The 15,136-nt window shown below is 39.2% G+C and overlaps 1 protein-coding gene across 2 annotated transcripts in view; it reads right to left on the bottom strand.

Annotated features, from left to right (window-relative positions):
- Nucleotides 1-15,136, bottom strand: part of LOC131824529 (collagen alpha-4(VI) chain-like) — a 117,757-nt gene that overhangs the window by 50,505 nt on the left and 52,116 nt on the right. For both annotated transcript variants that reach the window (XM_059162579.1, XM_059162580.1), the window contains exons 16-20: nucleotides 13,683-13,736; nucleotides 10,133-10,195; nucleotides 9,727-9,792; nucleotides 3,146-3,199; nucleotides 2,992-3,027 (exon numbers count right to left, since the gene is read on the bottom strand). In XM_059162579.1, coding sequence (XP_059018562.1) covers nucleotides 2,992-3,027; nucleotides 3,146-3,199; nucleotides 9,727-9,792; nucleotides 10,133-10,195; nucleotides 13,683-13,736 — 273 coding nt within the window. The remainder of the gene's footprint in view (nucleotides 1-2,991; nucleotides 3,028-3,145; nucleotides 3,200-9,726; nucleotides 9,793-10,132; nucleotides 10,196-13,682; nucleotides 13,737-15,136) is intronic.

Below are 15,136 nucleotides of genomic sequence, written 5' to 3'. Positions count from 1 at the left end.
TCTCACAAAACAAACTGAGGGTTGCCGGGGGGAGGGGGTTGGGGAGAAGGGGGTGGGATTATGGACATTGGGGAGGGTATGTGATTTGGTGAGTGCTGTGAAGTGTGTAAACCTGGTGATTCACAGACCTGGGGATAAAAATATATGTATATAAAAAATATATGTTTATAAAAAATAAAAAATTAAAAAAAAAAAAAAAAAAAAAAACAACAACAACAAATATGGGAATCTGCCTTCTGCTCGGGTCATGATCCCAGTGTCCTGGGATGGAGTCCCGCATCTGGCTCCCTGCTCAGAGAGAAGCCTGCTTCTCCCTCTCCCTCTGCCTCTGCTGTTTGTGCTTCTCTCTGTCAAATAAATAAATAAAATCCTTTTTTAAAAAAAAAAAAAAAAAAAAAAAAAAACTCAACACACACAAAACAGACAATCATATCAAAAAATGGGCAGAAGATATGAACAGACACTTCTCCAATGAAGGCATACAAATGGCTATCAGACACATGAAAAAATGTTCATCATCACTAGCCATCAGAGAGATTCAAATTAAAACCACATTGAGATACCACCTTACACCAGTTGGAATGGCCAAAATTAGCAAGACAGGAAACAACATGTGTTGGAGGGAATGTGGAGAAAAGGGAACCCTCTTACACTGTTGGTGGGAATGCAAGTTGGTGCAGCCACTTTGGAGAACCGTGTGGAGATTCCTCAGGAAATTAAAAATAGAACTTCCCTATGACCCTGCCATTGTACCACTGGGTATTTACCCAAAGATACAGATGTAGTGAAAAGAAGGGCCATCTGTACCCCAATGTTTATAGCAGCAATGGCCACAGTCACCAAACTGTGAAAAGAACCAAGATGCCCTTCAACGGACGAATGGATAAGGAAGATGTGGTCCATAGACACTATGGAGTATTATGCCTCCATCAGAAAGGACGAATACCCAACTTTTGTAGCAATATGGATGGGACTTGAAGAGATTATGCTGAGTGAAATAAGTCAAGCAGAGAGAGTCAATTATCATATGGTTTCACTTATTTGTGGAGCATAACAAATAGCATGGAGTACATGGGGAGATAGAGAGAAGGGAGTTGGGGGAATTTGGAAGGGGAGGTGAACCATGAGAGACTATGGACTCTGAAAAACAATCTGAGGGGTTTGAAGGGGCAGGGGGTGGGAGGTCGGGGTACCAGGTGATGGGTATTATAGAGGGCACAGATTGCATGGAGCACTGGGTGTGGTGCAAAAATAATGAATACTGTCATGCTTAAAATTAAAAATAAATTAAATAAATAAATAAATAAAGTAAGGTAAAGTAAAATAAAATAAAAAAGAAAAGAAAAACAGCAATAATATCAGAAGAACTGCCCACAGAGATGAAATTGAGTATTCCCGAAGAGCTGGAAAGAACAGACAGGAAGACATCTTTCACTATTAAGCTTATGAATGCAGTTTGACTTTCAATATATGCACAGGCTTCACTCTTATTCAAATTAAATTTAAAAAAGAGTAACACAGGAGATGGGGTGACATAGGAAAACAAAAATAACCATGACCCAACTGAGCAGAGAATCCACAGTGAACAGAGCAGACATTTAGATAAACTACACGTAGCATCACAAAAGACTTAAATAATTCAAGAGTAAGAAATTTCTTCTATTGCCTAGAGCCACTTAATTTCCTCATAACTTAGTCTATTTCTTTCTGCCTTGTGGGGGTAAAAACAATAGGATAAAATGATAGTTCAAGACATTTATTTTACAAGTATTAAAACCAAATTAATAGTACAAGAGAATATCGATTTAAGAATTTATTTCAGGGCACCTGGATTGTTCAGTTAGGTGTCTGCCTCTGGTCATGATCTCAGGGTCCTGGAATCAAGCCCCACATCAGGCTCTCTCCTCAGCCGGGAGCCCGCTTCTCCCTCTCCCACTGTGCTTGCTTGTTCACTCGCTCTCTCTCTCCCTTCCTCTCTCAAATATATGTCTTTTTTTAAAAAGAATTGATTTCAAATCCTAAACATTTTGTGAGAAATAATACTTTACTTGGTGTTGACAGAACTTGTTTGACTTTGGATTTCTCAATATCCGTGCTTTTCTAACCTGTTTGATCTGAAGACTAGCAGTTCCATCTTCTTTTATATCTAGGAGGTCAGAAGTCACTACCCAACACACACACACACACACTCAGAGGGACTCAGAGTTGACATAAATCCATCTGTGACTTTTCCTCCATCTGTAAATCATGAGAATGCTGAAAACAAACAAACAAACAAGCAAACAACAACAACAAAAACACAACCAACAACAGCCAAGCATGACCACACTGTGTTAGAAAGAAGACTATATAATAAATTTATTTTGTAAATTTATAAGAGCATCCTGATCTTCAGATTTGAATCCTGTTTCTACTGATTATTAGCCATGTGCCCTCTGACGAGTTTTGCTAAATCTATATCTTTTCTCTTATCTGTAAAATGTAATCAATGGTGCTCCTAACTCCTGGGGCCTTAGAAGGGTTACTTAAAGTGTTAGAAATAAAGGCATAGCACAGTGACTGATGCTAAATAATTGCTTAGTAAAATACAATTCCCCCAAAGAGATAGCCTCTATCCCACCCACAAATCCCTTTTGAATAAATGCTAAAAACTCAATCTTTTTTCATTGTTTAGGGACTATGAGATCCCCTAGAGTACCCACAGGAAGTCCCACTTCTTTAAATGAAAAAAGTCATGATTTCAGAGGTAACACCATTCACTAAGTTATTAGCTTCCTTTCAACCTAAATGAAATATTATACCAGGTAGGAGGTGAAGCAGAGAACCATCTTAACTTTTTCTTCTTCATGGAAAAGGTCTTAATGAAAACTTCTCAGTGATCCTCCTGCAACCTCAAACAGCCCAACCAGAACTCCCTTTGACGTCAGAGAGAACTATTTGAAGTAGGTACATCTGTGGAGTGAGAAGAAAGCCTTTCCAGAAAGCACTGACCTTCAGCCCTGGCACACCTTGTCTTCCTCTTGACCCCTAAGAGTAGAAGGGAAGCAGAGACCTTAGAAAAGGAAACAAGCCAATTTTCAGCCCAGCCGACCTCTCTCCTCCACAAAAAACAGCTGAAATAAGACCCATGAGTGGTTGTACTAACCTGAGGGCCAACATTTCCAGGCTCCCCCTGAGGTCCTTCAAAACCAGAATGTCCCTGAAAAGGAAGAAGTAAAGGGAATATAAAAGTTTAGAGGTCTACACTCTTCTGCATTTATTCTTCAGACATGAGCTCTCCAATACAGAGGCCACTAGTCACAGGTGGCTATCTATTTTAAATTCATTAGAATTAAATTAAAGGGTAGTTTCTCAGTTATACTATACATATTTCAAGGGTCCAGTAACTCCATGTGGCTAGTGGCTACCATATTAGCACAGACATAGGATATTGGAGCTCAGAAAGTTCTGTTGGTCAGTAATTCTCTAGAAGCAAATGCATTAATTCTGGTGTTTTAAAATAGCCATGTTGTAGGCACTGTTCCCCAGAGATTGTTCATGTGACAACTTTTCAGTGTTCATCATGCTGGGACAGTAGTCAGAGATATTCCTGAATAAACTGTGCTTAATATTTGAAAAACACCAGTACTTCCCTTCCTACCCATCATATAAGGTGCAGAGTGGCAGACAGAAACAGAAGGCAGAAGAGCGAGTCTCTGCACGTGTGGAGTGACCAAAATGGACTAAAGATAACAGAGGGAGAGGTTACACATGGTCAGGATGAGGAAATGCTCTAGTGCTCTCACTTCCTCAAGGTCAGAAATGAGAAGATGAGTGAAGTCCAGAGAAAATGAGCCCGTCTTTCAGGAGAAATGGAAACCACCTTGGATTCCAAGTAGGGATATTTTCAGATACGCAATAAAGTCACATGCCAACTCAGTAAGAACACATAAATAGGAAAAGAATGTGAAATACAGAAATAAAAACATTTGTGCAAAGCTGTTCTTCCAGCTGTTATTTATAATATATTAAATTCTGAAACAATATAAATATCCCACAGTATGAGGGAAATGCTGATAAAATTATGATAAGAAACACTTTTTGAAATAGTATGCAATTATTAAAAATTGTGTTTTCTCAGAAGCTTAAGAAGGAGAAAAAATGTGTCATAACATTCAAGTATGTTAAATTTTCTGAAAGAACAATTTATCCTGAATATGGAGAAAGACAAAATGATGTTTCCTCATTTCTTTATACTATACTAGAACACATTAAAATGAGCCCATGGGATCCTTATCTGACCTTCTCAGGGAGAGTAGATTTGCCATCAACAAGTTAGGAAAGTTCCGTAAACTGAAGTTTTTCTTGGCTACTGGAACTATTAAATTTTTCTCTACATTTTACTTTTCTGTATTCCCAAATATCTGTAGTGTTAATTTTTTTTTTTTAAGATTTATGTATTTATTTGAGAGAGAGGAATGAGGGGCAGAAGGAGAGAGAGTATCCTGAAGCAGACTCCCTGCTGAGCATGGAGCCCCACACAGGGCTGGATCCCAGGATCCCGAGATCATGATCTGCCCTGAAATCAAGAGTTGGCTCAGTGGGTTGAATCCTCTGCCTTCGGCTCGGGTCATGATCTCAGGGTCCTGGGATCGAGCCCCGCATCGGGTTCTCTGCTCAGTAGGGAATCTGCCTCCTCCTCTCTCTCTGCCTGCCTCTCTGCCTGCTTGTGATTTCTGTCTGTCAAATAAATAAATTTAAAAAAAAAAAAAAACCTTTAAAAAGAATTGGACGCTTAACTAACTGAGCCACCCAGGTGCCCTGGTAGTGTTACTTTTATAATGGGAATTATTTTTAATATGGTAGGCTGAATGAGAAAGGAGTCTTCAGACAAGGCACTCTCATGATTGGTCTAGATTTTTTAAAAGATTTTTTTTCTTAAAATGCTTATCATTTTCTCATTTCAATAGTAGACAGTTTTTTGCAGCATAGCAAAGGAATCATCTGGGCAGATGTTGGAATCACTGGGTGAAAGACTGTCGGGAAACAAGAAGTTTACAGTCTCAGAGTATCATCGCCAGATTACTTGATCATTACAAGGAAGGAAAAACTATCCTTACAATGGATAAGTCTGGTGAACCTCATCTTCAACAGGTGACCAAATTAATGCACCAGTAATGAGACAGCCAACATAGTGTCCCTCCTGATGATTGAGAAGGGTACCGCCTAGGAACCCTTCAGTTCAGGTCATGATCCCAGGATTGAGTCTCACATTAGGCTCAGCAGGGAGCCTGTTTCTCCCCCTCCTGCTGCTCCCCAGCTTGTGCACTTTCTCTCTCTCTCACTCACTCTCTCTCTGGCAAATAAATAAAATCTTAAAAGAAGAAGGAGGAGAAGGAGAAGAAAAAGAAAAAGAAGAACCACCATCCTAGGGCAAATGATACATTTTATGTTCATTAAAAATAAAGAAATAAAGAAATGAAAAGAAGAAGGATACTGCCTTGCTTAATCTGCCAAAAATGCTTATTCTGAGTCTAGTCATGCGGAAACTATCAAACAAATCCTAACTGAAGGATGTTTAGCAAAATAACTGGTCAGAAATGTCAATGTCATGGAAACAAATAACTGGACAACAGCTGTGATTGAAGGATACTACCAAGGCAAGATGATTAAATATTCCACACAGTCCTTGATTAGATTTCAGAACAACAACAATAAACACAGACAAGGGCCTCATTTGGGCAAGTGCAGAAATCTAAATATGGACTGCATATTAGAAAATAATTTTGTGCCATATTAAATTTTTTGAGTGTGATGACTGTATTTTGTTTATATAAAAAAAGTACTTGCTCTTAAAAGATACTTGCTGGGGGCGCCAGGGTGGCTCATTGGGTTAAGCCTCTGTCTTCAGCTCAGGTCATGGTCTCAGGGTCCTGGGATCAAGTTCCGCATCCGGCTCTCTGCTTGGCAGGGAGCCTGCTTCCCCCTCTCTCTCTGCCTGCCTCTCTGCCTACTTGTGATCTCTGTCTGTCAAATAAATAAAGTCTTTAAAAAAAAAATACTTGCTGACTATTTGGAAGAGAAATGTTATAAGACCTTCAATTAATCCTTGATTAAGTAAGTAAGTAATCAAATAGCTCAATATCAATATATCAAATATTACCTATGTATTTGTATAGAAAGACATAAAGCAAATACAGCTAAATGATAAAAATCGGTGTACACTATGCTGTTCTTGCAACTACAACTTTTTCTGTAGATTTAAAATTTTTCAAAATGAAAAGCCAGGGTAAAAAAAAAAATACAAGTTCATCATAGAATGTTTCAAAACTTCAGAAGGTAAGGTTAAAAAAAAAAAAAAAAGCTTAATTTCTGGGTGTTTATCTTTCCAGAACAGATATAGCTATATTCTACTAATTTGGACCTTTGGGTGCCTGGGTGGCTCAGTTGGTTGGGCTACTGCCTTCGGCTCAGGTCATGTTCCCAGAGTCCTGGGATAAGTCCCGCATCAGGCTCCCAGCCCAGGAGGGAGTTTGCTTCTCTCTGACCTTCTCCTCTCTCATGCTCTCTCTCACTCTCTCAAATAAATAAATAAGTAAATAAAATCTTTAAAAAAATTTGGGCTCTTACTGAATATAGAGTTTTGTAATCTGGTCTTTTCACTTAATATTACATCATGAATGTTTTCCTTGTTATGAAATAGTCTTCTAAACTTTTTCACAGCTTAGTAATATTTTATTGTGTGCCATTGTTTATATAAACAATCCCTTATCACTGGACAGTCAAGCAATGTAGTGATTTAAAATCTAATAATCTAATCTCCATCCTTGGAGCTAAATTTTTGTGTTGGTCCATGATTAGCTTCTAGATAAATCTCTAGAACTGGAGAGACTGGATCAAAGGATATACAAACCTCAACCCATGGCAGATGCAGTTGGGGGCTACACAACACTCTTGCCCCTTTCTTTCTCGCTGAGAAAATGTTTCATTTGGGACAACACACCCAGCCCCAAGGAACGAATTATGACAAGTCTGAATCAGTCATGGTAATCTCTGTCAGAAACTTGCCTCTGTTAGAAACATGCTTTCCCTGGTATCTTGGGCAGGCGGGGCACACGGGAGCCAGTCAACGCGCCAAAGGGGACAAAAAGAGAATATTGCTGACCATGACCTGATGAAAGGAAAGCGCCTTTCCTTCTGGCATTTTATGTAATCATGAAGACAAATGCTTGGGCTGCTAAGCCCAGGGACCACACTGAAGATGTAACCGGGGAAGAAAGGAGCTGAGTCCCTGATGACATCCCTGGCTTTTAATGATATCATAGAGCTATGCATCAATCCAGGAATCACCTTTCCCTGGATTATCAAAAACATGTTTATTAGCTAAACACTGTTAGGTTTTGTCACTTGCATATGAATATATATAAACTTGTATATTAAAATATACAAGCAACAAACAGTAGCCCTAGCTGCTGTGCATTGCCAGACTGCCTTCCAAAAGGCTTGTATTAGTTTTCCTTTTCAGAAGTGAGGAAAAGCAGGACGGGTTTTGCATTCCTTCCCCCACACTGGGTGTATAATGAAGTTTCTGTTTCGTTTAAAAGACTGCTTCCTTCAGGGGACTGTCTCCATCCAAACTGCAACATAGAATCTGCTCTTTGGTTCAACTCAGAACCAAATAGAGGTATCCTCCCTCTTTAAAAGTGTGTGTTCAGCCACGTCACTTTTATGAAAGATCTACATTAGTACCAGGTTTCACTAACCAAAAGAAATACAAAGAGGATTTTCACTTTTACGAAAAAGGGCAAAAAGTGAAAACAACGTTCAGTATGTATTTTGCACTGAGCCTTTACAGAGGCCCTGCCAAGCCATGCTTCTTCCCCAGGGACCGAACTGAGCATCATCTCAGCCTGCAGCAACCATAGCTTTGAACTCTGTGAGCAACCATTCATCTCAATTTATTTTGTGCATCCCTTAGCAAGATGTGTCCTAAGGTAACAGGGAAGCCTAAGAGAGGTTATTTGGGGGGTCTGGGAACACTTACACATGTCTCCACGGAAATTAATGGTAATTGCTTCTTTGCTTACTCCGTTTCTGTTTATGACTGGTTTCATAGGAACGCTCTGCTTCTGCTTCAGGATAGCCAAGGAAACCTGTACCGAGGAAAGACTGCCCCCTAGAGGTCTATCTTCTAATGGAATTTAATGGACTACCTCAAGAATTTCAGCCTCTGCAGCAGCAGGCTTATGTAACTGGTGAGAGTGACTTTTATTACCCAAGTCTATTCAGGAAATACTTAGCACCCTTCTTTGAGCTCAGCACGGGAGTAGAAACCACGTGGAACACAAGTGCGGTGTGACGTGGCACCACTTCAGAGGGTCACAATTGTGGTTTGCACACGCAATTCAGGGATCTAATGTTCCAAGTTAGCCTTTAGCTATAAAGTCAGCGATGGAGACCTCTAAAAACTGCAAGCAGGAGGTTCTCCCCATGGCTGGGGCGCTGTGATGCACAGAGTACTGGACAGTTTGTCTAGAGGCTGGAGTGCTTTTCCAGCTGTAAAACCATGAGCAAATCATGGAAATGAACTCAATTCATACATTTTAATTCCCATGACAACCACTAACTCATGGAAGCTTATAAATGGTTTCTCTAACCTTCCCACCTTGCAGATGAGGAAACCAGGGCCCAGATCGGTTAAGGGGTGCTGGCCTGCTCTTCTCTTAGCTCAATCCCATAACTGATTGAGTATCTATTCACTGGACTCTCTGATCTCAACTCACCCAAGAGAACCATCTCAATGGAGTTCATTCAAAATAAATATAATTAATAACAAGATTAGAAATTATTGTAGTAAGGAGTGACAGTTTTCTGGCATAGCTACATAGTACTGATCCTGTTACAAACTGGATTGTACTTGGGACTGGACATATATGAAATGGATATGAATGAGCCACAAAAGGGAAGAGAATCAACATCCTAAAGTTTTGTCAAAGAAGGTAATTTGGAGTCCAAAGCAAATAGAGGGTACTTTCCAGTTATAAACATTTTGCTGTGCAGACGCTGTTTCTGGAAATTGGGAATGATAAGATGTGAGGACTGAAATACTTGGGTTACTTTAGTCATTTTTCAGTCATGCATTTTAATAACTAGGACATAAAACATCTAAATATATCTTCCAACCAGTTAGCAGTATCTACAAAGTTAACAAGTCTTCTACCTTTGGTAAGGTCTTCTGTCATGACACTTCCAATCTTCCAAACTAGACAAGTATCTTATCTTTAAAAATGGCTAGTATTCAATTCACATCAAGACTGGCAGTGGTGAATAGTGAGTCAGCCATGTAATGGCCTGACCACTTTTAAATCAAGACATCGTTATGAAATTGAAGAATTTTTAAACTGAAAAGATCTTAGGCATCACTGAGCCTAATGCTTTCATTTTGGAGATGAAGAAACTAAAGATAAAGGAGATTAAGTAACTTGTGTTACTAGTATTGTGGGAAATGAGGTTTTTTTTGTTTTTGTTTTTGTTTTTTCAGGGAAAAAAAAAAAGAACCACAAGACAAGGATGCCAGGACAAGGCTGTTAAGTGGAGATTAGCGTTCTGAGCTCCTGTCTCTACAGGCAGTGGAGTGCCACAGTTTTGCTCTCTATGCTGATCCAACCAGAACATTCAAGCCTTCTTCACCAGCTAGCATCTTTCCCACATGTTCCAGCATCCCTGAACAAACAGAAACCATCTTACCCTATGTCCACGCCTTCCTTTTTCTCCCTTAGGGCCTTGGATGTAACTATCTGCTCCAGGATCCCCCTGAGAAAAGAAAAGTTTGCTTACCTCAAATGGATGGGAAAGATAGGAAAAGAAATGAAAGGAAATATGATTTTTTTAAAGGTACCAAAGTAGATATTTTAATTGTCCAGGCTGCTCAGAAATCCTGAATACTCAATGCAATTAAAGTTGCATTCAGTTCTTTAAGAACCTAAATGTTCTATAAGATGGGGTCTTTTCACAAATCTCTTATTCGTTGCAAGGCTAAGATAGGTTGAACAGATGCCTCATTGATGAATAATTAATTGTTGTCTTTGCGTCTAAGCAAACTATTTCTAAGTCCCTGGATAAAAGCAGCTCTAATCCCTCACCCAGCACTTACAGGGTCTCCTCTTAGCCCAGGCTCTCCGTGCTCTCCAGGAGATCCAGGTGGTCCTGTCAAGCCCTTAAATCACAGGAAAAAAAAAAAAAAGTGTCACTTTAAAAGATCATCTGTTGCCTAAAGGAAAGAGAACATTAAGAGGGAAAATGAGAATCACATTAAAAGAGCAATTTAGTACTTGAACTTTAAAGCATTTGCAGTTAAATAGGTGAGACTGCAATGCAGAAAAGAGCATACTTTTATTGGAAGTCTGTTTATGTGGCCCTAGGTGTGCATTACCTCGCTGAATCCTTACAACTCAGGAAGTACATAGTGTGGGCGAAGAACCCAAGGCTCAGGGAAGTTGGACCTAGTCCTCTCTACTCCTAAGTCCCTGATCTTTCTACTTCTCCCTGATATTCCTATTCACAAGAAAAAGTATTTCTCTTGTGAATTGAATACTAGCCATTTTTAAAGATAAGATACTTGTCTAGTTTGGAAGATTGGAAGTGTTATGACAGAAGACCTTACCAAAGGTAGAAGACTTGTTAACTTTGTAGATACCGCTAACTGGTTGGAAGATATATTTAGATGTTTTATGTCCTAGTCATTAAAATGCATGACTGAAAAATGACTAAAGTAACCCAAGTATTTCACACATAAGAAGAAGGCTCTCTCTATCACAGACATGGGCAGCACTGACACAGCAAGATCTCATGAAAAGGGGGCAAAAAAAGAGAAAAGTATTTCTAGCGCTCCTACTATAGAAAGAGAACCAGTGAGGTAAAGCAACTTGCCGTAAGACTATGACCTTATAAGCAAATGGTTGCCTCTCTTAAAACCTACTGTTTTGCAAATGACAGTACAGACAAAAGGTTGATATCCAGGATCTATAAAGAACTCCTCAAACTCAACACACACAAAACAGACAATCATATCAAAAAATGGGCAGAAGATATGAACAGACACTTCTCCAATGAAGGCATACAAATGGCTATCAGACACATGAAAAAATGTTCATCATCACTAGCCATCAGAGAGATTCAAATTAAAACCACATTGAGATACCACCTTACACCAGTTGGAATGGCCAAAATTAGCAAGACAGGAAACAACATGTGTTGGAAGGAATGTGGAGAAAGGGGAACCCTCTTACACTGTTGGTGGGAATGCAAGTTGGTGCAGCCACTTTGGAGAACAGTGTGGAGATTCCTCAAGAAATTAAAAATAGAGCTTCCCTATGACCCTGCCATTGTACCACTGGGTATTTACCCCAAAGATACAGATGTCGTGAAAAGAAGGGCCATCTGTACCCCAATGTTTATAGCAGCAGTGGCCACAGTCGCCAAACTGTGGAAAGAACTAAGATGCCCTTCAACGGATGAATGGATAAGGAAGATGTGGTCCATAGACACTATGGAGTATTATGCCTCCATCAGAAAGGATGAATACCCAACTTTTGTAGCAACATGGACGGGACTGGAAGAGATTATGCTGAGTGAAATAAGTCAAGCAGAGAGAGTCAATTATCATATGGTTTCACTTATTTGTGGAGCATAACAAATAGCATGGAGGACAAGGGGAGATAGAGAGGAGAAGGGAATTGAGGGAAATTGGAAGGTGGGGGTGAACCATGAGAGACTATGGACTCTGAAAAACAATCTGAGGGTTTTGAAGGGGCGGGGGGTGGGAGGTTGGGGGGTCCAGGTGGTGGGTATTGGAGAGGACATGGATTGCATGGAGCACTGGGTGTGGTGCAAAAATAATGAATACTGTTAAGCTGAAAAAATAAAAAATTAAAAAAAAACTAAATGCATATAGAAGACAAAAAAAAATCCTACTGTTTTATGGTGACATAACATAATTTTTTTTAAAGTACTATTAATGGTACCCCCTCTGTGTAGTAGTTCCTGCAGAGTTGGGAAGAGCCCCCACCCTAGGAAGCTTTTTCAAGCTGTGTTATATGCCTTGGTCTAGAGGGTCTATGCCACACTCTGACCCTAATGAAATGGGACTCATCTCTGAGATCTGGTTCTCAGACACGCAGGGAATGGAATGTTCTCTACACTCTAAAAAAAAAAAGCCCCTTCTTATTGTTACTTGTAACTCTACCTTATCTCTTTTCTCACCTGATATAATGATAAAAGGGAGTTACTTAATTCTAAATTCCAACCCTGCTATCCAATTTACCAGCTAGGCAAATTTCTTCAACTTCTCTAAGATTCCATTTTGTGAAACAGATGTACCCATTCTATCGGGTTGCAATGGAAATTAAATGGAATAATCGATTAAAATGCTGAGTACAGAGCCTGGCATTTGGTTCTTATTATGATATGCCTAACTTTCTAAGTGTTTTGCTGGATACCTTCTACAAGTTAGAAGCCCTTAACATCCATTTATTGAATTTAACTGAATTGGATGGAAACTGAAGGCTCTCCAGTCTTGAAAGAAGTGGGGTGTCCCCCACCTTCTCCAAAATCTAATCCCCAAATTGCAGCTTATCAATTAAGCTTCCCTCAATAAAGAACCATTTCTTGGGGTGCCTGGGTGGCTCAGTGGGCTAAGCCTCTTCCTTCAGCTCAAGTCATGATCTCGGGGTCCTGGGATCAAGCCCTGCATCATGCTCTCTGCCTAGCAGGGAGCTTGCTTCCTCCTTTCTGCCCGCCTCTCTGCCTACCTATGATCTCTCTCTGTGTCAAATAAATAAAAGTAAAAATTAAAAAAAAAAAAAAAAAAAACCATTTCTTGTGACTCCCTGTGTTACTTATCAGGAAATCAGTCCCCATCTTGGGGTAAAAGCATTACTCTAATGCCATGAGGGGTACACGAAAACATAACTCCACCCCTTATCTAATCCAGTCAATCAACAGAAGCTGAGTATAACAGTCCTGAGATGGATTCCTCTGGCTGGATTCCATAATTGCTTAGTAATATCTACCATGGGCACAGGAAGGTAGAGCTGTGGTACACACACCAGGCATCTGCCTTCCCTTACATAGAAATATAATGTGGGAAAGATGTAGAGAAGGGAGAGGGCACTACAGACAGATATGGTCAAGAAGGGGGTATGATGAGGAGGAAAGAGAGGAGTTGGAAATTGGAGGGAAAATGATATTCAAATAAACACTGGAAATGGAAGCTTGAAAAGTCACTCGGGGATGGGGTACCTAGCATGAGTTAAGACACAGAGGTGGGCATGTACGAGGGTTCTCAGGGGACAATGAATAGTACAATCTTATTGGAAAGGACACTTTTGGACTGACAGTAGTGAAGGATGTGGCTGACAGGGCTTGGGTGTGAGACTAATCACTGGTGACAGGGAGCCTTGCAAAGCCCATGAGGGCATGGTGATTACTGTTCCAAGGGTTAAGGACGCCAGTTTCCATCATTCATTTCACTAGCAGCATAAGAGGGTCTTCACTAAAGATTCCAAAGAGCTAATATTTATTGCCCTTTAACTCCCAATCTAGAACTTGAACCACTAGAGGATTATTTCCCAGAACTTAAAAATAAACTGTCAAGGTCAGTTTATGCAGTAGAAATATGAGAGAAGAATATTTTCATACTTTACCCGATTTCCCCTATTTCCTTTTTCTCCAGATGACCCTGGGGCTCCACGATTACCCTAGAAAAAGAAAAATAAGTACACAAAAAAGCTTTGTATATCAAGTCACACCAGAAACTTTTTTCACATAGTTTCACATTCTATCCAAGAGCGGAAAATTTCTTTACCATCCAACTTGTACGTGACAGACTAAATGCCCTGAATAATCATTCCTTTGAAAATAATATAAATTCCAGATAACCAAGTTTAAGATACTCCACATATGCTCATGAGCTGGTAAAAAAATAAATAAATAAATAAATAAAAAACAAGAGAAATCCTTAGAGTTCAGAGTAAAGAGAAAGCAATAATCCAGAGAATAGTGATTGGCTGTCCTTAGGAATTCTGATCACTCCATGAGTGCAGTGTGAAAAACCAAATCTCATCATTTATTTTGAAGTGATCTCAACAGGACGTGTCACCACATATGAGACAGAAGCAAACAACCTCAGTGCAGAACTTAATGACATCTCACAGATGAAGTTCATTTAAAAATGAACTTAAATCAAAAGTCATCAAAAAAGGAAAAAATAAAGAAAAAGAAGGAAAAAAAGGAAAAGAGAGAAAAAAGAAAATCAAATCAATCTATCCATCAAAATTCACAACACATGTGAGGGAGACACCATGAGAGAGAAGCCAGCAGAAACAACAGGCAACAAAATCAGACTTGTAATGACTACAGCTATTGGAATTATCATATGCAGAATATAAAATAAGTATATTTCATTCATTTAAATAGGTTTAAAAAAAAAGAATGAGTAAAATAATAAGCAACTGTTAAAAAAGAGACCAAGCAGAATTGAGAAAGAATCAAATAGAACTTCTTAAAGTGAAAATCAGAATAACTGAAATTAAAAATCCAATTGACAGGTTAAATGGTATATTAAACACAAGTGACATAAGAATTAATGAACTTGAAACTGGAGAAAGTACTCCAAATGCAGTACAGAAAGACAAACAGAAAATATGAAAGAGGTTAAGAGACATTGCAGATAGCACAAGTTCTCACAGATTTCTAATTAGACTTCCATAAAGAGATAATAGAGAAAATGAGAAGGGTAAACATTTCAAAATGAGAATTTGCTAAGGAGTCTCCAAAACTGACTGAAGGCACAAATGCTCAAATTCAAAAGCCTAACGAGCTCCAAACAGGATAAATAAAAAAGGGACCCACACCTGGACACAACATATTAAAGCCACAGAAAACTAGAAAGAAAGGGAAATTTTTAAAGCAGCATGACAATATCTTTTTAAGATTGCTGACAAAAGTAACAACAAAGAATTTGATGGATAACTTATTTTTTTGAGATTTTTTTTTATATTTATTTGACAGACAGAGATCCCAAGTAGGCAGAGAAGCAGGCAGAGAGAGAGGAGGAAGTAGGCTCTCTGACATGGGGCTCAATCCCAGGACCCTGGGA

The sequence above is a fragment of the Mustela lutreola genome, chromosome 2 (assembly GCF_030435805.1).
Source record: "Mustela lutreola isolate mMusLut2 chromosome 2, mMusLut2.pri, whole genome shotgun sequence".
Classification (NCBI taxonomy): domain Eukaryota; kingdom Metazoa; phylum Chordata; class Mammalia; order Carnivora; family Mustelidae; genus Mustela; species Mustela lutreola.
This window is presented reverse-complemented; position numbering and strand designations above follow the sequence as displayed.